Source organism: Miniopterus schreibersii (genome assembly GCF_964146895.1).
Source record: "Miniopterus schreibersii genome assembly, chromosome: 1".
In the NCBI taxonomy this organism is placed as follows: domain Eukaryota; kingdom Metazoa; phylum Chordata; class Mammalia; order Chiroptera; family Miniopteridae; genus Miniopterus; species Miniopterus schreibersii.
Genome location: NC_138101.1, coordinates 102213482 through 102238901, shown reverse-complemented (window position 1 = coordinate 102238901; position 25420 = coordinate 102213482). Strand labels below are relative to the sequence as shown.

General features: G+C 36.9%; 1 protein-coding gene across 12 annotated transcripts in view; it reads right to left on the bottom strand.

Annotated features, from left to right (window-relative positions):
- LRRC49 (leucine rich repeat containing 49) overlaps window positions 1–25420 on the bottom strand; it is a 147930-nt gene that overhangs the window by 111120 nt on the left and 11390 nt on the right. For 8 of the 12 annotated variants that reach the window (XM_081160748.1, XM_081160753.1, XM_081160754.1 and 5 more), the window contains 3 exons: window positions 24380–24583; window positions 15685–15751; window positions 3181–3324 (listed from right to left, as the gene is read on the bottom strand). In XM_081160748.1, coding sequence (XP_081016874.1) covers window positions 3181–3324; window positions 15685–15751; window positions 24380–24583 — 415 coding nt within the window. The remainder of the gene's footprint in view (window positions 1–3180; window positions 3325–15684; window positions 15752–24379; window positions 24584–25420) is intronic. The other 4 variants (XM_081160752.1, XM_081160757.1, XM_081160755.1 and 1 more) reach the window with 2 other exon arrangements.

Here is a 25420-nt window from a genome sequence, read left to right as displayed (position 1 = left end):
TTTTACTTCTTTACCCAACATTATACTGGAAGTTCAGTCAAACTGGAAGTTCAGTCAAACAAGAAGACACAAAATCTACAATGATTAGGGAAAAACTATCATCTTTTGCACACACACACAAAATTATAATTGTCTAAATTTTAAAAAACCTAAGATGATCTACAGATATATTATTAGAATTTTTAAGTGTTAGAGCAAGGTTGCTAGACAGAAGATCAATGAACCAAAATCAACTGTGGTTCCATATACTAGTAACAGTAGGAAATCCATTTCTGACCAAAAAAAATTTACAACAACAAAAAAGTATAAGATATCTGGGAAGAAATCTAAACAAAACGAAACAAAATGCCCTGGCTGATGTGGCTCGGTGGTCAGTGTCGACCCTCGTGCCTAAGGGCTGTGGGCTTGATTCCTGGTCCAGGGCACATACCTGGGTTGCAGGTTCAGTGTTTCTCTCTCTCTTCCCCTCCTTCTCCTCCTCCCTCCCTCCTTCGCTGCATCCTCCCGCCCTTCCACTCTATTTAAAAAAAAATCAGTGGAAGAAACATCCTCGGGTGAGAATTAACAACAACAAAAAAGTTACCTATGGAGAAAAGCAAAAAATCATTAAACTAGACACACATCAATTGAGAGATGTACAATATTAATACTATGCATTCGTTTCATGTCCTTCCCAAGATTCAATGGGTGAAGCAAAAAACCACAAAATGAGTAAATCCATGGAAATGATAAAAAACAAGAGAGTTATCATTAACAGATCAACATTTGATGAATTTCAGGGAGCTGAAAAGCATATAGGATAATATTGGTGATGACCCTGAATAGAGAAAACTGCAGCTCAGAACGCGAAAGCGAGGTGCCGCGCTGCGAAGGCAGCGACGCTTCCTGACAGAGCCACCCTGCTCCACGCTCGGGGCCAGTACACTGAGCGCACGTGCAGCCTGTGGGCGGCTGCGGCTAATCTAGTGGGTGTGTAATTAAAGTCTGTGCACTCAACAGCTATTCCCGGACCACCAACAAACCCGCACAGCCCACCCACCCAACCCCGGCCATACACACACAGCCACGTACAGAGCAGCTGGCTGAGGAAACCCGTAGTTGGAGACTCAGGATCTGTTCTCTAAACAAAGAGTATTTGTCAAGGAAAGATGGAGAATGTGAGTGTTTTATCTACAGAGATGGTTAATAACTACTATAGTAGGACCAGAGGTGGAAAAGGAATGGCAGTTTCACCTGGCACAAAAGATACAAAAGTCCTTCTACCCCCAAAATAGTCTTTCTTATTTTGGCAATTACAGAGTAATTCTGCCTTTTCCCTTTTACTCATTCAAAAGGGAAGTCTGCCAGAGTGTGGAATTCAACAACTTACACAAATCTAGTGATCATTCTAGGGAGAGACATTACGCTGAAGAAAAGAGAGATAATAAAAAACAAACAAATAAATAAACAACAACAAAAAAAAAACAAGGAATCCTTAGATTTGCTTCTAGAAAAATAATGCTTTCAAAAAGAAAAACACAAGAGTTGGATAAAGTTTCTCATTTATCTTTATATGTATACTCACAATTTCCTATAAATTAATATGCATGATATTTATTATCCTGACAATGATACCATATGTGTAATGTTTTAAACTTTTAGAAATTAATATAATTTCCTTTTCCCTAAGATGTTTACTGCTGCCTAGGCTATAACAGCAATGATTAGACATAATACTAAATGAGAAACTCAGTAAGCAATATCTAGGATATGCATAATGCAACTTCCAAGAGAAAGACAAAATATAGACCAGAATATGCCAGGGCCTATCGATTTCTGTACCCTACTCTACCAAAATTTTTTGGATTCTTACCATATCCAACGTCCTGACGACAGATTAACTGAGGAACTGTCCAGCCTGAACGGTTCCTAGAGTAGACTAAGCAGTGTAACAGATAAACTCAATCTGTTTGTCTTTTAAGATAAGCCATTTCCAGTATTTAAATCCAGTCTGGGGAGGACCTGACAGAATTTAGAGACACTGGAATAAATCCATGTCTTGGAGAAGATTCTGAAATTATCCCAAGAAGATATGAGCATTACATGGCTCTAATCTTCTGTGAAAACTTAAAAATGAAATCAGTCTGTACAATGAGGCCTAGAGATAATCCATCATCTATCCCCCAGCCTTTTCAGCTGTATCACTTATGGTACACTTAATTCTTTACAAAGGAACTCAATGTCTTGAAACAGTTGAGTTAGATTGTGCCTTTGAAAGTGCTTAAATGATATCCAGAGAGAGCCTAACATAGTTTTTCTATTGCATGTAAACAAAGGAAAGTTGTTAAAAGAACAAATAATGTTTTTATTAATCATTAGAAGTCTGTTTGGCCTATACATATCATATAGCTGAAATCCATATTTCTAATGCTCTTTACATATTCCCAATAGAAAATACCTGAGGGTTAGCTGTTTTTAATTGATGAATTTGAGTAAAACTATAAACCTGACAAAGAGCATTTTCAGGGTTCCAGACTCACCTGTCTGTAATTTTGTCCCCACAATGCTCACCTTTTTCCTCCTGCTCACATGCCAGTTCTCTTCCATCTTTATGTCTTTTTTCAGAATCAAAAAGACAAAAAGGACCCTAGAAAAAAATCTAGCCCAATGCCCTTATTTTAGAGAAAAATAAACTTGAGGCTTACACAGTTAAAGTGATTTACCCAAGGTCACACAGGTAATAAGAGATGAAGCTAAGACCAGAACTAGACCTCTGATGCCTATTTAAAAATTGCAAAGAATATGATGCTTATGTAGGTCTTCAGAGCCCTAAACCTCCTCAGTTCTTCCCTCTTGGTGGAACAATTCATCAACATTCAATCATTAATAAACTTCTTTCTTATTAATTCTATACACATGACAAAACAGGAAAGGATTCAGTATACATTTACACTAGATGATTCACTTACTGATAATATTTCTATTCTGTTTTCAACTTTATATTTATCTTTTAAAATGGAAAACATTTTAATACTTCCCAAACAAAAAAAATATAGAGCTTAATGATGTCCACAATTTAAATTCAGAATAAAAAAGAATTACCTTAGCTGCTTACTTTGCATAAAGCAATGCTATAACATTTATTTCATTTCCCTAAAGGAAAGGCCAGGAATCACACATGGATTCCATTTTAATACTCACCACAAAAGTGATTTGATTGTGTCGTAGGTTAAGTTCCGTTAGTGAATCCAGCCCATTAAGATTATCAACATGACTTAAAAGGTTCCTGGCAAGGTTTAAAACTCTCAAATCACACAAATGATTGACATTTTCAATTTTGGCAATCTGTTAAAGATGAGGAAGGAATGATTAGCATGCATAAATCCCAGATATGTATGTTGTAAAAACTAAAAATTAAATATACAGCCATTGGACTAAGGGACTAGTTTATATGAAAACATCTAAAGCTCTATTTCCTATCTCAGTGACATCAGAGGAACGGCAGCGTGAGAGATCCCCTTGGTCTCTCCCCTTGAAGTTTCAACAATTTGAACAGCTATAATTCAACAAAGGATTCCCTGCTCAACTCACAAACACATCTGAGATCCGAGCATTGAAACATTTAAAGGTGGGCAAGTGGGAGCGAACCAGAGAGGCGAGAAAGGAGTAGAACTCAAAGGAGCCACAGACTCAGCCTTGCAGCCAGAATCTCATTGAGGGGCTTAGCACAGAGAGAAGAGGAATCAGGTTGTGTATGGCACTCCCTTCAACCCAGAGGAGGAAAGGTTTAGTCAGCATTCCTGTAGGAGTGGGCAGTGCAAGCTGTGGCTGAGCCCAGTGACCTGGGCAGGGACAAAGCACAGTGGTACAGCCACAGTTGTTTGGCCATGGAGCCTGGCTGCCTTCCCTTAACCACCAAGAGCTCCCCTCCCCTCACCCTTCATTTGGGAATGCAGAAAACATTTTCTGCAAACCTGAGAACTGGTACTACAGAAACACTTTTTCCCTGAGTGAAAGGTACACTCTGCTACTAATGCCAGGGTCTGGTGGAAGTACCGGGGGGATGCTGCGAAGGTACACTGGTTGCCATTGCCAGGGCAGAGCAACAAAAAAGTTGGCCAGGTTCCCCCAGCTCACCCAGCCCCCACACAGTGAGGCTGCACTGCTGACAACATCTGGCCATGGGAGACAACACTGGGATTTCACGGATTTGGAGCTCCACTGCCCAAAGAGTTCCCCCCGCAAGGTTAGTCCCCTGGGACCTGGGTAACTGGATCACAGGGGAGGCGCCCACATTCCCAGGGAACACAGGCCATTTTCTATCACCCCATGGAGATCTGAAAACCAAGAGAAGTGCAAGAGAGCTAAAAAACTTGTGATTCAGAGCCACCTACTGGAAAACAATAGAAATACTTCTTCATATCAATCTATTAGAAAACTTATACATAGATGCCTACACAGAGAAGGAATTCATCAAATACCATAAGTAACCAAAGTAATGAGGCATCTCAGAACGAAAATGAAAATTCCCCACAAAATAACAAAGACATAGAAATATGTTATTTAAATGACAGAGAATTCAAGATAGCAGTTCTGAAAAACTCAATGAGCTGCAAGAAAACAGAGAGGCAGTTTAATGAAATCCAAAAACAAATAAACAAACAAAATGAGTACTTTACCAAAGAGATAGAGGCTTTAAAAAAGAACCAAATTGAAATTCTGGAGATGGGGAATTCAATAAAAGAGATTAAGAATGAACTAGTGAGCATAGGAAGTAGAGCTGATCAGATGAGAAAAGAATTAGTGATATCAAAGATAAAAATCTAGAAATAACACAGAGGGAAGAAGAGAGACATGCGCATTAAAAAAAAACGGAAAGAGCCCTACAAGAACTATCTGACTCCATCAGAAAGCAATGTAATAAAAATAAGCATATCAGAAAAAGAGCAAGAGAGTATGGAACTGAGAGCCTATTCAAATAGTTGATGAGAACTTCCCAAACCTATGTAAAGAGCTAGATTGTTGAATCCAAGAAGGGAATAGAACACCTAATTACCTCAATCCAAAAAGACCTTCTCCAAGGCACATTGTATTAAAACTGTCAAAAATTAATGACAAAGAAAGAATTATCAAGGCAGCCAGGGAAAAGAAGAAAATAGCCTATAAAGGAAAGCCTATTAGGATATCATTTGACTTCTCAGCAGAAACTCTACAAGCCAGAAGAGAGTGGAAGCAAATATTCAAACTACTGAAAGAGAAATTACCAGCCAAGAATAATAGATCCAGCAAAGTTATCCTTTAAATATGAAGGAGCAATAAAGACTTTTCCAGATGTACAGACGCTGAGGGAATTTATCACCAGAAAACCTCCATTGTAGGAAATACTCAAGGGGGTTATTCTACCTGATACAAAGAATATAAACTCACAACACTATGAGTAAGATCCTAACAAACTTACAGCAGAAACAAATAATTTGTGACAACAGTAACATAAAAGGAGAAGGGATAGAGGTCCCAATTTGCAAAGGAGGATAGAGATCAGATGCATTAAAAAAAAGGACTACTGTATATATGAAATTTCTTTTTCATAAACTTAATGGTAACCATACCCCAAAACCCCCCCAAACTGAAACACATAACTTAAAAAAAGAGGAAAGAGGAAAAAAGTATGGAATACCACCAAACAGAAACATAAATGAAAAGAACCAATGGAGGCACAGAGCTACCAGAAAACAAGATAAAACGGCTACAGAAAATCCTCATACATCAATAATTACCCTAAATGTAAATGGACTTAATTCACCAATAAAAAGGTAAAGAGTAGCATATTGGATCAAAACCAAAACCCAACCATATGCTGCCTTCAAAAGACACATCTAAGCTGCAAAGACAAAAATAGATTCAAAGTGAAAGGGTGAAAAATTAATCTCTAAGCAAATAACAGACATAGAAAAACAGGTGTAGCCATACTTATATCTGATAAAATAGAGTTCAAGATAACAAAGGTAACAAGAGACAAAGATGTATATTTTATAATGATAAAGGGGACATTACCTCAAGAAGACATAACACTTCTCAATATATATGCACCCAATCAGGGAGCACTGAAATATATAAAGCAACTACTAACAGAACTAAAGGGATAAAATGACAAAAACACAATCATAGTAGGGAACCTAAAAACTTCACTGACAGTTCTAGATCAATCATCCAAACAGAAAATCAATAAAGAAATATCGGCCTTCTGGCCGGTGTGGCTCAGTGGTTGAGCGTCAAACCATAAACCAGTTCGATTTCTAGTCGGGGCACATGCCCAGGTTGCGGGCTCGATCCTCAGTAGGGGGTGTGCAGGAGGCAGCCAATCCATGTGTGTGTCTCTCACATCAATGTTTCAGAAATCTCTCTATCCCTCTCCCTTTCTCTCTCTCTAAAATCAATAAAAATGTATTTTTTAAAAAAGAAAAGAAATATAGGCCTTAAGTGACACATTAGACCAAGTGGACATAATCGATATGTACAGAGCCTTTCATCTCAGAACACCAAAATATGCATTCTTTTCTAGTGCACATGGAACAAGGACAAACCATATCTTGGGACACAAACCTAGCCTTAACAAATTTAAGAAGATTGAAATCATACTAAGCATATTCTCTGACCACAATGCTTTGAAATTAGAAATCAACTGTAGAAAGGAAGTAAACCCCCCCCACAAATACGTGGAGATTAAACAACATACTACTAAAAAATAACTGGGTTAAAGAAGAAATAAACAGTGAGGCCAAAAATATAGAGAAACAAATGAGAATAACAATACGATATAAAAAAACTTCTGGGATGCAGTGAAAGCAGTAATAAGAGGAAAGTTTATATCATTACAGGCCTATCTCAAGAAACAAGAGAAATCCGAAGTGAACAACCCAACACTACATCTTAAAGAACTAGAAAAAGAAGAACAAAAGCAGCTCAAAGGCAGCAAGAAAAAAGGAAATAATAAAAACTAGAGCAGAATTGAATAAAATAGAGAACAAAAAGACTATACAAAAAATTAATACAACAAAGAGCTTTGAAAAGATTAATAAAATTGACAAAACCTTGGCTAGACTCACTAAGGAAAAAAGAGAAAAGACTCATAAACAAATCGGAAATGAAAGAGAAGATATCACAGACATCACAGATATACAAAGGATCACACTAGAATATTATGAAAGACTATATGCCACCAACTTCAATAACCTAGAAGAAAAGTATAAGTTCCTAGAAATACATAACTTTCCTAGACTGAATCATGAAGACTTGGAAAATCTAAATAGATGGATCAACAGTGAGGAAATTGAAACAACCATCAAAAACCTCCCAAAAAATAAAAGCCCAGGACCAGATAGTTTCATTACTGAATTCTACCAAGCATTCAAAGAAGATCTGATACCTATCCTTCTCAAACTCTTCCAAAAAACTGAGGAAGAAACAATACTTCCTAACACATTTTATGGGGCCAACATAACCCTGATACCAAAACCTGGCAAGGATAACGCCAAAAAAGAAAACTGCAGACCAATATCTCTGATTAATACAGAGCCAAAAATCCTAAACAAGCCCAGCTGGCATGGCTTAGGGGTTGAGCATCGACCTATCATCCAGGCAAGCACTGTTTGATTCCCGGTCAGGGCATATGCCCGGGTTGTGAGCTCGATTCCCAGTGGGGGACGTGCAGGAGGCAGCCAATCAACGATTCTCTCATTATTGATGTTTCTATCTCCCTCTCCCTTCCTCTCTCTGAAATCAATAAAGATATCTATATTTTTTAAAAATCCTAAACAAAATACTAGCAAATTGAATACAACAATGCATTAAAAAAACAACATCACAATCAAGTGGGGTTCATTCCAGGAGCATAAGGATGGTTCAACATACACAAATCGATCAATGTACTATACCATATCAACAAAATGAAGAATAAAAATCATATGATCTTATCAATAGATGCAGAAAAAGCATATAAAATATAACATCCGTATATGATTAAAACACTCAATAAGATAGGTACAGGAGGAAAGTACCTTAACATAATAAAGGCCATATATGACAAACCCTCAGCTAATATCATACTCAGTGGTGAAAAAACGAAAGCTTTCCCTCTAAGATAAAAAACAAAACAAGGATGCCTACTCTCACCACTCTTATTCAACATAGTCTGGAAGTCCCAGCCAGAGCAATAAGGCAAGAGAAAGAAATAAAAGGCATCCAAATTGGGAATGAAGAAGTAAAAGGGTGACTTTTTGCAGATGACATGATTCTGTAAGTAAAAAAGCCTAAAGACTCCACCAAAAAACTATTAGAAACAATAAACAAATACAGTAAAGTTGCAGGATACAAAATCAATGTACAAAATTGCACTGCCTTCCTGTATACTAACAATAAAACTTCAGAAAAAAATGAAAAAAACAATTCCTTTTGCAATTGCAACAAAAAGAATAAAATACCTAGAAATAAACTTAACAAAGGATGTGAAGGACCTATATACTGAAAACTACAAAGCTTTATTAAAAGAGTTTGAAAAAGACACAATGAAATGGAAAGAGAGTCTATGTTCATGGATTGAAAGAATCAACATAGTTTAAATGGTCATATTACCCAAAGCAATATACAGATTTAATGCAATTCCCATAAAAATCTCAATGACATTTTTAAAAGAAATAAAACCAAAAAATCATCAGATTTGTATGGGACCACAAAAGACCCCAAACAGCCAAAGCAAATCTCAGAAAAAAACCCAAAACTGAAGGTAGCACACCTGACTTCAAATTATACTATAGAGCTATGATAATCAAAACAGCATGGTATTGGCATGAAAACAAACACACAGACCAATGGAACAGAACTGAGATCCCAGAAATAAAACCACATGTACATGGGACATAATTTTTGATAAAGGAGCCAAAAATATGTAATGGACAAATGAAATTCTCTTCAATAAATGGTGCTGGGGAAATTGGAAAACCACATGCAAAAGATGTGGTTTTCTTCATGCAAATGATACTATACTACAGTTTGTCCCCATGTACAAAAAATTAATTCAAAGTGGATCAAAGACCTAAATATAAGATCTGAAACAATAAATTATATAGAAGAAAACATAGGTACTAAACTTATGAACATTGGTTGTAGAGAACATTTTATGAATTTGATCTCAAAGGCAAGGGAGATCAAGTCAAAAATAAATGAATGGGGCTATATCAAACTAAAAATCTTCTGCACAGCAGAAGAAACCCCAACAAAACCAAAAGGCAACCAACAGAATGGGAGAAGATATTTGCAAAAAACAGTTCTGACAAAGGGTTAATATCCAAAATATATAAAGAATTCATACAACTCGACACCAAACAATCCAATTAAAAAATGGACAGAGGACCTGAACAGACACCTCTCCCAGGAAGATACAAATGGAAAAGATGTTCAACTTCACTAGGAAAGGCAAATTAAAACTACAATGAGATACCACCTCACAGTTGTTAGAATGACTATTATCAACAAGACAAGTAATAACTAGTGCTGGAGAGGTTGTCAAGAAAAGGGAGCCCTCAATTCACTGCTGGTGGGAATGAACACTGGTATAGCCACTATGGAAAAACAGTATGGAGGTATCTACCCAAAATATGTGAAAACATGTATTTGTAAAGATATATGCACCTCTATGTTCATTGCAGTATTCACCGTGGCCAAGACATGGAAACAACCAAAGTGTCCTTCAATAGATGATTGATTGGATAAAGAAGATGTGGTACATATATACTATGGAATACTACTCAGCCATAAGAAAAGATGAAATACTGCCATTTGTGACATGAATGGACCTTGAGAATATTATACTAAGGGAACTAAGTCAGTCAGAAAAAGCTAAGAACCATATAATTTCACTCATATGTGGGATATAAAACTGAACTTCATAGACACAGACAATAGTATGGTGGTTACCAGAGGGAAGGGGGTGGGGGTAGTAAAAGGTAAAGTGGGCCAAATATATGGTGACGGAAGGTGATTTGACTTTGGGTGGTGGGCACACAATGCAACATACAGATTATGCACCATTGAACTGTACACTTAAAACCTATCTTATTAACCAATGTTACCCCAATAAATTTAATTTAAAAAATAAAAATAAAGCTGGTTTAAGTAAATAATAAAATAAAAATCTATTTCTAATTTCCGCTTTTGTAGATATTATCAAGTCATTTAACTTGTAAAAATTAACTGAAGGAACATATTTTATAATTTGACCATAGTATATATTTGAAGTCAATTTTATCGAATAATCAAAAAGTCCATCATTTGGGGCATCTCTAAGTGCCTAACACTGTGTCTGGTCCCATGAAGGTGGCAAGAAGTATATATACTACCTGCCCAATAGAAACTTACTGTGAGACCATGCCATTAGCTCACAATGTTTTGACCCAGCAAGACCATCCTCTAAAAGAAAAGACAAGGAAAAAAAATGATACCAAGTTCCCTTGTGAATTTCATTTATAATGAAGCATCCTGAGAGCAGTCCAGAGTTTAAATGGAAAGGATTCAAAGAACTAGGATCCCCAGGGAAGGGTGAGGATAGATAGTCATCACTAGTGGGAGTACTTAGGAGAGGAGACACATAATGTATAGTCAGGATGGAACTGGTGGACACTAACTGTTTAGAAAAAGAGGACTTGAATCATGGAGTATGCACGTGCACGTAAGCACTGAACTGCAGCAAAGGAGTTAGAGTTGCACAGTAAGGTGAGGGTAAGTAAAAACTATACCCATGAGCCCTGGCCAGGTGGGTCAGTTGGTTGGAGCATTGTCCATACACCAAAAGGTTGAGGGTTTGATTTCCAGTCAGGGCACATACCTAGGTATCAGGTTCGATCCCTGGTTGGGGCACATATGGGAAGCAACTGACCAATGTTTCTCTCTCTCTCTCTCCCCCTTCTTCTCTCTCTAAAATCAATGAAACCATGCCCTCGAGTGAGGATTTAAAAAAAAAACTAAACCCATGAGGTGATGAGAGCTCAATATGATAAGCCCCACTATTGTAATATCTATCACAAGCATAGCACAATGGGATGAGTTTCTACATGACACAGAAGTAAGTAAGGGGCCTTGCAGGGATGTTATCAACCTTTCAATGTAACATACTTAAGTGACAGTGAGTCATACACATAACACTTTTCTTCTGAACATTAAAAAAAATACATTTCACAATGACTAGAGATTTTCTCATCTATACTGCCATTACAGTATTATTTGAAACTATTTAGATAACACTTCAAAGCAGATGTTGGCTAAAAAACCTTTTTAGATTTATAATCCAATTTATATGTTGTTATTTCTCTTACATTCAAGAAATACTGTCTAGATTCTATATAGGTTTGAGAGGAGAAACCTAAATATGCTTACTGCAAATTCAGTAATATATAAAGATAACATCTGAGCATGCTTTAAAATTTGTCCTAAGATTTTTGGTTGAACTAATGTAAAATGAAAATAAATTAAATAAAAATTGTAAAAGAAGAAATAAGGTTATCAGTATTTGCAGATATCAGAACTGAATAATAAACCTTAGACAAAACTATTTCAAAACTAAATAGGTAACAGAATTACAAATGAATGGAATCAGAAAAAAGCAAAATAGACACTGTAGAAAATCAGTTCATGTCAAGCATAAGCTTGAGAAATTCTCCTAAAATATGAAGGAAAAATAGAGGAAAAATCAAAGATAGTATAAGGATATGGAAGATAGACAATATAGATGTAACAAATATAAGTGGATATATATTTAAATATATAAAATAAAACTTTCTTGAGCTCAAGAGAGACATAAATATATAGAATAAAGTGGCACAATTGTTGTATGACCTGCATAGGGTGTCTTCTCCCTTCTGCTAATAATCTTAGGGTGTTTCTTTTAGAAAATTGTCTGCTACTCGTTGCAGCCATGCATAAAGTCACAAGCATACAGGATGAGAGCATAGTTCCTGATTAGTGAATAAACTTCACAGCAAGAAGAAGAGATGATGGGAATGTTAGAAAGCCCAATCATGGGTCGCGCTGATCAGAGAGAGGGTCCCAAGATAGACTGCAGAGCTTCTTAATACAACTAGGAAAGCTGGATACTCCCTTCTTAACTTTTTTCTATGAGTAACCCAGACTGCTCTGTCTGGATAAAAACAACCTTCCTACTCAGCAATACTGAAAGGGTAAATGTCTGCTTTCAGGCAAGAAATCACAGAAAGGGCAAGCTCTCCCCGGAGGAAAAGATGTCACTGAAAGAACAGATTTTTCTTGAAGCACATCTGTGTCCATGATAAAGCAGGTATCTACCAAGAAAACAACTTCTAGTAGACCGGAAAAATTTAGCTCAGAAATGGAGTCAGCCTCCCACATCCCCACGCACTCTTCACTGCTCACATATAATCAATGGCTAAATCTGCATGTTTCTATTTTTTTAATAGTTATTATGTCCCTATTGCTATTACTTCAGTTCAAGCCATTATCACTTCCCACCAAGATTACTGTATTAGACTCAACTGTTCTGTCTCCAGCCTCATCTCCCTCCATCTCGTTCCACTCCCCAGTCTATTTCTTGAACACTACTATCATTCCTCAGAATGTTTTCACATCCATAAACCAAATACATTTTTACAGTGTACACCAAGTGTCATTTTTATTTCCAACAGACATAAATTCAAAAGACAAAAATTATGCACGTAATTTTCTTTTAGTTTTTTTTAACTACCTGATGCTATTTTTTTTAGAGTTGGACATTGTTTCATCTTTAATAGTTTATCTCCTGATTTTTTAAAAACCTAAGGTCACCAAGACTGTCTTTGCTTTGAAATACTCCAAATTTTTGGTTATTGGATTTCAATATTTTGAAACAAAACTCAGATTTTCATTTAAAACATACTTTTTTTTTTCTTTCCTTCAGTGGGATTATATATAGCTTTAAAACTTATCTTTATTGTTGAAAGTATTACAGATGTCCCCTTTTCTTCACCCATTGACACCCTCCACACTGTTCCCCCCCCACCCTCACACAGGCCCATCACACTATTGTCTGTGTCTATTCGTTACGCATATATACATACACGTTCTTTGGTTTATCTCTTCCCACCGTCCCTCCCCCCATTCCTCTGAGATTCTTCCGTCTGTTGTTCCACACTTCCATAACTTACTTCTTCATGTTATAGATCCTTGGGAAATAATTTGTGTGGTATGAATGTTTAATCTTTTTTTTTTTAGTTTGATATTTTATTAAATTCATTGGAGTGACAATGGTTAATATGAACTTACAGGTTTGAGGTGTGGGTTTCTATATTACAAGATCTGTATATTGCTCTGTGTGCCCACCACCCAAAGTCATATCTTCTCCCATCACCATATATTAAGACCTCTTTCACTCCCTACCCCCTTCCCTCTGGCAACCACCGCACTGCAATTTGTATCCACGAGTTTCAGTTTTATATCCCACATATGAGTGAAATCACATGGTTCTTAGCTTTTCCTGACTGACTTATTTCACTTAGCATAATATTCTCAAGGTCCATCCATGTTACTGCAAATGACAGTATTTCATCCTTTCTTATGGCTGAACGTTTAATCTTAAAACACAAAATATCACAAACATGCTGAAATTGTAAGACACATAACACAGGCCATCTAACAAGGAATACAGCACTTTTCATCCATCTAATGGTTGGTAAATAATTCCTAGACATAATATACAGATCAAGTGATATGTTATTCATTTATCAGGTGCTCTTATAGACCTTGGGTAATACCCATGAATTCTAAAAGTATATAATGTGAAAAACACATATTTATTTCTCATATACACATTTTTAAATAAACAATAAAATATTCCTATGATAAAATGTTTCACTTATAGTAATGGATAGTTTTTAGACTAGTGGACTACAAGAAAAAATAGCAACTCCTTAGTATGACACACAAAGTTCTCCACAATCTGGCCTCTACCTACCTCTCTTACCTCATCTCACTGTTCCTCAACACCTGCTAAATTCTCTAGCAGTAAAAAAATCTTACCATGTTGTTTTTAGTCTCAATGCTTTTGCAAATGTTTTTCTCCTACTGACAAAACTCTTTAATTCCTCTGTCCCTTCAACCACCATCTAACTGGGCAACTTCCCCTCTATTAGAGACATTAACCAGCCTGCAGAACAGGCTACCAACACTCCTCCCATAAGGTGTACATACAGACAGACACACAGATGGGGCTGGCACAAGATTAGAACCTAGCAGATGTGGCCTATCTAGATCTATCAAGGTTTTTATTAATTATATTAGCTTTTCATCAAAATGACTGGGACTAGAGATCAGTAGATCTCTCTAGGCGCTTAGAGCTTAGAGCGCCTAGAGAGATCTACTGAGGTCTGCACCTGACTGACTGCAACTGGCAGTGGCAGATCTTGTTCATCAACAGACAAGGACTCCTGGATCATCCCAGAATGTCCATTTACCACCTCAGGTGAGGCTTCATCTTCTGCTCATGTAGCTATTCCTAAATAAATACTCACATTTCAAAAATTAAAATGTAAATGGAAGAGCAAAGGGTTAAAAAACAAACAAACAGCCAAGATGTTCTGAGAGAAAAGAACAAGGAGGGGGAACATAACCAATCAGACAGAGAAATTAGGATGGACAGATATGGGGGTGGACAGATTGACTGAACTGAGTAATGAGCCCAGATTATGTAGTAATCAGGAAAATGTAAATTAAAACCACAAGGAGGCACTATAAACATTTCATTGGCAAAAATTAAGAAGTCTGACAATTTTAAATACTGAAAAGGATGTGAAGTAACAGGATCTATTATGTAGTGCTGGTGGGAGTATAAACTGATACAACCACTTCGGAAAACAATCTAGCATTATCTTTTAAAGTTAGACACTTAAATAACCTAACCCATCAATGTCACCTTTAGATATATACTGTAGAGTACATATGGAATATGGCAGAAGCATGTACAAGAACATTCTTAGAAGTACTATTCCCAAAAAGAAACGAGAGAGAGAGAGAGAGAGAAAAGGAAACAACCCAAATATCTATCAATAATAAACTAGAGAAAAAAGTTTTCGTCTAACCACGACCATGGAAAATGCAACAGTGAAAATGAATAAGCTGCAACTACTTAATAAAAAAGATGAATTCCAAAAAGATGTATCTGAAAAGAGAAAACTAGATGATAACACTATGATACCTTTTTTAAATTAAAAGACAGCACTACTAAATGATATATTATTTAGGCATACATATATGTAATAAAACCAACTAAAAATAACTCAAAAAGGAACGAGAAATGTGAAATCCAAAATAGTGATTATCTAGAAATAAAGGAAGAACACCTAAGTAAAAGAAAATCACTAGTAATAGTCTAGTTCTTGGGTTGGTGTTGGATAATGTATATTTTAAAAATAAGCTAATAAAAGACTAAATAAGAAACAAAATTATCCTAACTATAAGGATTTTGAATGCTTTATATATCATTTATTGCAAGGAATTACTAAATCTTATATAAATAAGCTTAACATTTCAGTGAATCAGTAAAGTAACTCTTGAAAAATTCAGCATAAGTATAATTCTTAAAACTTTTACAATGCCAAATTTCCTGGAATTTTTTTCAAAGAGGGAAAAAATAAAAGGCCTTTACAATACCTGATTTCCATGAAGGTCCAAGACATCCAAACTTTTTAGATTCTCCAGATTTGAGATTTTCTTGATTCTGAAAATCAGAATAAATAGAGTAGAAATGTAGAAGTATCACATCTATTATAAATCAAAATATGCTAAGGCATAATTCATTTTAATTTATTCCCTATAAATTACATACAGATGTAGAAAGAGCTATATCTATTTATATAAATATACAGATTATATATAATTATATATATTAAATAAAAACATACCTCCCATCAATTTAATTGTATTGTTAAATATGCAGTCCTACTTGAAGAAACGTCCCCCAGCTTAAAAGTCGTATCTTTAGAAAAGAGCAATTCTTCTAAGAACCTTAGGCAAGGCACTGACTCACAGCAGCTCCCTTCACCTCAGAATACGGTCCAAACTCCTTACCTCAGTCCTCAGATACCTGCCGTCTATCTGCTGCTGACTCTCCCTCCAGCCTCGTCTCCCACCACGCTCAGGCTCACTCGCTGCTTCTGCTCCAGTATCTGGGGCTCTCTCGCAGTCTCTATCCTCACAACTCCATTTCTGCTGGGGCTGTTTACCCTTGCTCTTACTTCTTTGTTAATGTTCTTTCCCCCGGACTTCACATGGCTCACACCTTCACATAATCCAGATCTCAACTCCAATATCTTCTCAGAATGGCCTGTCCAGATGACCTATCAAAAATAGCTCTCTTCCTGTCCCCATTACTCTTTCCTTCTCCTGCTTTAACTGGCGTCAATGCGCTTATCCTTGCCTAAAATTATATTATTCATGTGTTTACTTTTTTACGTTCTCCTTCTTCTAACCAAAATGTGAACTTCAAGAGGTCAGAAACGATGACATGTTCTCTATTGCCCGGACTCATGACAGTGCTGGTGCCAACAGGGCACACAGTAAATATTTGTTTAATGAATGAGTGAACATATAACTAAACAGATGAGTTTTACATACAAGATTATTCATAGCAGGATTATTTACCACAGAGACAAAATGAACATCACCTAAATGTTTTCTACTGGACTTACTCAGTTTGTGAATATTTATCTGGAATTTTTTATTTAACACTTTTTGAAAAGCTGAAATGTTGCTATAAATTAAAAAGCACAGAATTTTATCTCCAAAATACACCCTCTTATATTCCCTAAGCTTTGGGCCTACCAACTGTCTCCTTCATTCCTGTCTCCTAGGGCTACCTAACCCGTCCAGCTGCTTCTAACTGGGCTCTTCTAACAAAGGAAACAAAACAAAACAATCCCATTTGCCTGCTATTGCCCTCCCTCCGAAAGAGTGTACTTTCTCCTACTACCATTATTTAACAGACAGCGGCAATGGCACAGGAAGGGTAAAAAGAAAATTCACTCAGTCCATATACAGTATCATCTTCCTTTCACTATTTATTTCCGTTGCCATCGTTTACTGCCTCAAAGAACTGCTTCCTCCTTCTGAATGTTTCCAGAACCTAGATCACTCCTTGAAACTTCATATATGCTGATCACCATGTAAACATAATGCAAACTTAAACTTCATGAATTTCTATCTCCATTTGACCTCACCCATCTTCCATAATTGCCAAATCCAGATTATATCACCACAACAAATTCAATACAACTTAACTTTCAAATATATTTATTATATACCCATCATGTACCATCACAGTGTGGTTGTAGTTCTCCCTCTCTCCCTTATCTCTCTCTCTCTCTCTCTCTCTCTCTCTCTCTCTCACACACACACACACACACACACACACACACCCCATACACCACTCCTTTATGACCACAAACTCATCAGTCTCCTCTCTCGCACCATTTTACTGGCAGAATGTGCTCTTTTCCTGGGAAGCAGCCTATGCCCTGAACACATCCAAACCATTAACATCCTTCCAAACTCTTTGGAATCCTTTATTAGCCTTCACCCAGAGTCAGAAATTTAATACTATCTTATCTGACACTTAAATCTCTCTAATAATAATAGCCAATACTAATAATAACAATAATAATAGCAGCCAAAGGAGACGGGCAAACAGACAAAACTTTGAACAAAATTATTCCTCTGCCTATTTTGCTCTGGAAGTACCTACAACAGTTCAAGAAAATTATATGGCTTAGGAGAGAGCCATGCTTTCTAATAGCAAGCTGACCTCAGAGCTATTAGAGAAGTCTTTTATTCAATTCTTTTATACTCCTAAGCTCACATTCCCTAAAACAGTGGTTCTCAAACTTCTATGTGTATCAGAATCATCTGGAGGACTTGATAAAATATAGCTTAAAATATAGCTTGCTGAGCCCCACCTCCAGAGTTTCTGCGACAGGGGTCAAATATTTGCACTCCCAATAAGTTCTTGGGTAATGCTGATGGTGCTGTCCAGGGATCACATTTTGAGAAATAATGCCCTAAAATATAGACGTACTTATCAAATCTCAATTCCCAGCTTTATGAGGGTAAACTCACCTACCTAATAAAAAATACTAAAGCCTATTCCAAGAAAATAATCAGATGCAGACCAAGATTTATGGACAAGAATATTCATCACAGCATTATAGCAAAACAGTGCATAATGGAAATGTCTAGCAAAAAGAAAATAAGTAGCTCAGCCGGGCATGGCTCAGCAGTTGAGCGTCAACCTAGGATTCAGGCGATCAGGGTTCGATTCCCGGTCAGGGCACATGCCCGGGTTGTGGGCTCGATCCCCAGTCGGGGGCGTGCAGGAGGCAGCCGATCAATGACTCTCTCATCATTGATGTTTCTATCTCTCTATCCCTCTCCTTTCCTCTCTCTAAAGTCAATAAAGATATATTAAAAAGAAAATAAGTAAATTATTACATATATACTCATATGGATTATGCAGCTCTTAAAAACTGTATTTTCAAAAAACATTTAATGACATGGGAAAACATAAGTAATAAAATATAAATATTTAAGTGAAAAACACATAGTATAAAAACAATGTTATTAAACTGTGATATGTGAATATAGAAAAAAGGGTGCAACTTGATGTTGATAACCACACCTTGAAAAGAAGGCAAAGGGATGACTGCCGGTCCTTTCAATGTCATAGCAGAGCACTGTCAACAAGCCCACCTGAGAAGTATCTGACTATTCAGTACTGATCAGAACCCAAATCCTGGAAAGATATATACTAACTTGTAGAAAACTGATGTACGATTTTTGTCAAGTAGAAATACAATCTATTTGTCTAATATGAAAGATAACCTGTTTTATAACTTAACAATCCTATTCCAGCATCCTTCATTTTTCATTGACTAGATGCCAGTTTCTCTTATCCTCCTTTGAACCAACTCTGTCATCCTACTGGTTTCCTCACCAATGTGTTAATTAAAAAACTGTCCTGGTGTTACTATCTATTTGTATGAGAATTACATCTTTAAGATATTGGAAATTATACAAGAGGAATGATGGAGATTGTCCCAGCCCATATTTCTCTGATTTGGAGGACCAGTGTAATCTGTTTCTGTATTGACCAGAAACTCTGGGCACGTGTAAGGCACTCCCACCCCAGAAACATACATGTATAACAGGTCTTCCCAAAGAACTCCACCAAGGCCTCACATACTGTCAGGCTATGCAGTAAAACAGTCCTAGTCTGTTGTGATTTCAAGCACTCTCTTAGCTTTGACACACAGTGGCTTCAGGACTCTCACTTCAGATTCTGATTGCCCAGATGAATAGGAAGAAAAATAGGCAAGTTGCTCAGTCAGTTAAACTCAAAACCAACTAAACATCTTGCTGTCTTGTTCTCATGAATTGCCTTTGCCATACACCCCCAGGACCTGAAATGACATAAAAACATACAATTCTAAAGAATTCAGAGGCAGATGAAGGTATCAGTTGACCTAAGAGGCCATGGTCAGATTAGGTGCTGATGTGAGGAATTTGCAGAATCCTAGTCAGTTCCCAAGAAAATTTTTACATTAACACCAATGTGGCCTGAGAGATTTTTTTATGTTCATTTTTAAAAGTTCTCCCGTTGAACAAAACTGAAACTAGAAAAAGACAAGGCTTGGCTATCGCTTCAGTAGCTATAGAACTCAAGGGATATATGGCAGCCTGTTCTTCAGGCCGCATTATGCTACTGATGGCAGAACAAGCCCCCTCTTCAGATCTATATGAAAGCTAGGCTTTTCAGGTGTCAGAGACAAATCCAAAGTGGGAACCTTCAAGCAATCAAAAGGAAAGGAATATGAAATCCCAGGGTCTGGTGGAAAATTTTATATGCAGTCCTTGGTGATCAAAAGAAAATCCAGAGAAGTTCTATTCATTAGCCCATGACCATGAGGGGCACCAGAAGATCTCACATGGATAAGCAGGGGATACAGAAAGCAGAAGAGTTAGGTGGCAAGAACTTCAATAGCAACGTCACACAGAGGGGTTGGGAATTCGTTAGTAGCAATGTAAACTTCACACAGAGCATAGCAGGGTCTTTCTAGTTTTTCAGCAGAAGTATCTGTTGGAGCTATTTGAAGTTAGAGGCATCTGGTTGCCCTAGATTTTCATATATGGTTCCGCTGCCTCAGACTACAAGACAGTGCAGTGCTTCGCAATGTGGGAGGGGGAAAATTTCTGGACTTGAGCAGCAGGGGCAACAAGTCATCTAAGACAAACATGAGGGCACAAGGTGGCAGGCGTGCTTCTCTCTTCTCCAGCAGTCCTCAGCCAGGTTTGCCTAATTGTCATGAAAGTATTGCCTCAGGATAGATTTGCATCTTCAAGACTCACAGGCCCCTTCCCTTGATGAAGTTAGCTAGCTGAAGAGCACTAGGTATATGTTTTAGGGATCAGCTTTGCATTGTACTGATACTTCAGGAACACGCCAGAGAATGTGGAAAGTTGTCTTCTGACTCACTTTCTTTTTTTATTCAAGAACTTGAATAACAGCTTTTTTCTTTATGGGAAAATTAAAGTAAAATATGACACAAAGCAAGTGAACAAAGAAAAGGATGGAAGAGTAGAAGGGAGACAAAAAAAAGACTGCATTAGATTGCTTTTACTTAACAATGGTAAGAATATAGAGAAGACCAGTAGGCCCTGGAGAGTTGGAGGAGCAAAGAGACCTTTAAAAAGATTTAAAAGATCCAATACACTGGTGTCTTTGAGGCACAGGAAAAGAGAGTAGACTGAAAGATGATTCAAAACGTTAGAAACCAGGAGCAGCTCTAGATACCAAGTTTAAAACTAGAAAAGGAGAGTTACAATGTCACTGAAAAACAGGGACAGAAACCACAGAGAACAGATTAGATCCTAGAACTCTGGGACATGATCTTGGAAAAAGTACCTTATATTACTGCTGGCAAATAAGAATAAAGAGGTAATGCAAGATCCGTGCTATGGGGGGAGGGGAAGGGAAGACCGGTGGAAGGGAACCAAGCTTGGGTATAATGCCATATCTAAACTTTATCAGTTGATAATATAAAAATCATTTTTGGATTTTGTCAAACAGCTTCTCTTTCTAGGCATTGCAAAAGCTATTCAGTAAAGCAGAATGGAGAGAAAATTCATGAGCAAATCTGAAGGAAATTTTTCAGGAATTGTGTAGCTGCACAACATAACAGAGCCTTATAAAAAGAACTGGAGAAGTTCACATAGGATGTAATCTTAAATATATACTGATACTAGCAAACCAGATATAGCAATACATTAAAAAGATCATACACCATGATTAAGTTGGATTTATTCCAGGGATGCAAGGCTAGTATAATATTCGCAAATCAATAAACGTGATACGCCACATAAACAAAATGAAGGACAAAAATCATATGATCAAATCAATAGATGAAGAAAAAGCATTCGACAAAATCCAGCAACCATTTGTGATAAAGACTTTCAGCAAAGTGGGAATAGAGGGAACACACCACAACAGAATAAAGGTTATACACGACAAACCTACAGCTAACATGATACTCAATGGTCAAAAACTAAAACCATTTCCCTTAAAAAAAGGAACAAGGCAGGGTTGTCTGCTTTCACCACTCTTATTTAACGTAATACTGGAAGTCCTTGCCACAGTCATCAGACAGGAAGATAAAAGGTATCCAAATTGGAAAGGAGGAAGTAAAACTGTCATTATCTGCAGATGACATAGAAAACCCTAAAGACTCGACCAAAGTACTATTAATAAAGGAATTCATCAAGGTAGCTGGATATAAAATTAACATGCAAAAATCAATGGCATTTTTGTACACCAACAATGAACTCTCAGACAGGAAACCTAAAAAAAGAAACACCGTTTACCATTGCAACTAAAAAATAAGATATCTAGGAATAAACTTAACCAAGGATGTAAAAGACCTGTACTCAGAAAACTATAGAACACTGAAAAAAGAAATAGAGGAAGATATAAACAAGTGGAAGCATATACCATGTTCATGGACTGGAAGAATTAATATCATTAAAATGTCCATACTAGCCAAAGCAATCTATAGATTCAATGCAATTCCTACTAAAATACCAACAGCATATTTCACAGAGCTAGAACAAATATTCCAAAAATTCATATGGAACCAAAAAAGACCCCAAATAGCCCCAGCCATCTTGAGAAAGAAGAACAGAGTTGGAGGGATCATTTTAATGAATATCAAACTATACTACAAAGCCACTGTAATCAAAACAGCCTGGTATTGGTACAACAACAGGCATATAGATCAATGGAACAAAGCAGAGACCCCAGAAATGGACCCATGCCATTATGGTCAGTTAATATTTGACAAAGAAGACAAGAACATACAATAGAGTAAAGACAGTCTCTTCAATAAATGGTATTGGGAAAACTGGACAGATACATGGAAAAACATGAAACTAGATCACCAACTTACTCCATACACAAGAATAAATAAATGGATAAAAGGCTTAAGTATAAGTCACGAAACCATAAAAATCCTGGAAGAAAACATAGGCAGTAAAGTCACAGACATCTCACATAGTGGAATTTTCACTGATACATCTCCTAGGGCAAGAGAAACAAAAGAAAAAATAAACAAATGGGACTACATCAAACTAAAAAGCTTCTGCACAGCATAAGAAATCAGTCTCAAAATACAAAGGGAAACCCACGGTATGGGAGGACATATTTGCCAAGGATACATCTGATAAGGGGCTAATTTCCAAAGTGTACAAAGAACTCATACAATTCAACAAGAGGAAGACAAACAATCCAATTTAAAAATGGGCAAAGGACTTGAATAGACATTTCTTCAAAGGGGACATAAAGATGGCCAAGAGACATATGAAAAATATGCTCAAAGCCACTAATCACCAGAGAGATGCAAATTAAAACCACAATGAGGTATCACTTCACACCTGTCAGAATGGCTACCATCAACAAATCAACAAATGACAGGTGCTGGCAAGGATGTGGAAAAAGGGGAACCCTGGTACACTGCTGGTGGGAATGCAGACTGGTGCAGCCACTATGGAAAACAGTAGGGAGGTTCCTCAAAAAATTAGAAATGGAACTGCTTTTTGACCCAGTGATCTCATTTCTCGGAATATATCCTAAGAATCATGAAACACTAATCAGAAAGAATATATGCACCGCTATGTTCATGGCAGCAAAATTTACAATAGTTAAGATCTGGAAACAGCCCAAGTGCCCATTAATAGATGAGTGCATAAAAAAGCTGTGGGACGTCAGGCTGGGCATGGCTCAGCGGTTGAGCATAGACCTAGGATCCAGGAGATCACGGTTTGATTCCCCGTCAGGGCACATACCCAGGTTGTAGGCTTGAACCCCAGTCTGGGGCATGCAGGAGGCAGCCGATCAATGATGACTCTCTCAGCATTGATGTTTCTCTCTCTCTCTCCCCCCTTCCTCTCTCTGGAATCAATAAAGTTATATTTAAAAAATAAAAAGCTGTGGGACATTTACACCATGGAACACTATGCAGCTGTAAAGACGAAGGATCTCATTCCCTTTGGGACAGTATGGATGGACCTGGAGAAAATTCTCCTAAGCGAAATAAACCAGGCAGAGAAAGACAAATATCACATGATCTCAGTTATATGTGGAATCTAAAGAACATAATAAACTGATGAACAAAATAGATTCAGTGACACAGAAGCATGGAACAGACTGACAAATCTCAGAGGGAAGGTGGGTGTGGGTGGGTAGGAGGGGAGATTAACCAAAGAATTTATATGCATATATGCATAACACATGGACACAGACAATAGTGTGGTGGAGGCCTGGGGTGGGGAGTGGGTGTGAGGGAGAAGAGGTCAATGGGGAAAAAAGGGAACATCTGTAATATTTTGAACAACAATAAAAAAAAATACTGAAAACTCCTCCTGAACAAAAATCAACCAGAAATTTGACAATTACAAAGTATCAAATATCTACCCTCACTCAAGCACTGGCAAGAAGGACTAGTGAAATACATATGCCTAAAGTGAACACATGCTTAATATATAGCCTAAGAAAACATAAAGGCCAAATCTGCTATTTATTTCCATACAGGCAATGGCACTGAAAAGCAATGTAAATAACAAAATACGCAATAAATGTTATTTGGTTTAACAAATTATGACTGAATCTTAATCCATTCAAATAATTTTTCAAAAACTTAGTCTATTAGGCTTTAACTGTTTTTCAGTTCTGAGGTGCCATCTAACCACCAAAGGCCTCAACATTAGCCCTAAATATAATAAACAAAAACTGCTCTACAAAGGTTACCTGTTTTTCCCCAACAGAAGGACACGGAGGGATCTCAGAGTAGAAAGCCCACTAATTTCTTCTATATGGTTATCATATAAATCCAAGAATATTAGCCTCCGTAGATTAGAAATATTTTGGATTCGAGTTATAAAATTGTGTTGGAAGTTCAATAAACGAAGGTGTTCTTCCCCATCGATAACAGGACATACAGTCAGCTTTTGCCTAAAAGACATTTTAAAAAGTTAATAAGATTCTGATTTGGCAGCCTGCCTCCTCTCACATATATTATTAGCATCTTTGGGCTCCCATGTTATGAGAAAAAGATAAATAGAACTTCTTGCCTCCATGAACTAAGCGTCCTAGATCTAATTGTAATTTGTTCATATAAAAGCCAATATACTTTGACAAGGGTAATTATTAAAATGAAGTCTAAGTTCTCATTATATTTTAAAAAACTCCAATAAAAATTATTTTACATAAAATTGACTTAACATCAGAAAACACTCAATGTAACTGCCTTATGCAACAGAAGTTTAGATTATTCAAAGAGCCATGTCACATAACCAGAGAAATGCCTTGGCCATCAATCTACTAATACAAAGACTGCCCAGGTAACTAAGTCATCAGAAAGAACAAACAAACAGAAGACATAAAAAAGATTCTCTTATAGAACTGTAAACTCTTGAGATGGATGATATCTTAGGAGGAGCAAGAAATTCAGCCACCTACAGTTCACTTGGATAGAAACAATTTCATCCTTTATTGAACACTTCTGTACACTTAGGTTTTAAGTATATGTTTACATGGTCAACAATAACTTTGAACTTTACAGAATATTTAGAATGCTGTCAGGTACGATGAAACCTTAACAACATATGCCTTTAGCTATATTTAAAACAGTAAACCTCCATTATGCAAAAAGTTATGATGTATTACATGTGAAGTTAATACGTGCAGGGCCCTTTAAGAATCCACTAGGGTAATAAAATGGCCAGATAGAAGTGGTCTGAGATTCGCAAGAGAGTCTTCAAGGAAAATGTAGTTCTGTTGATCAAAGTT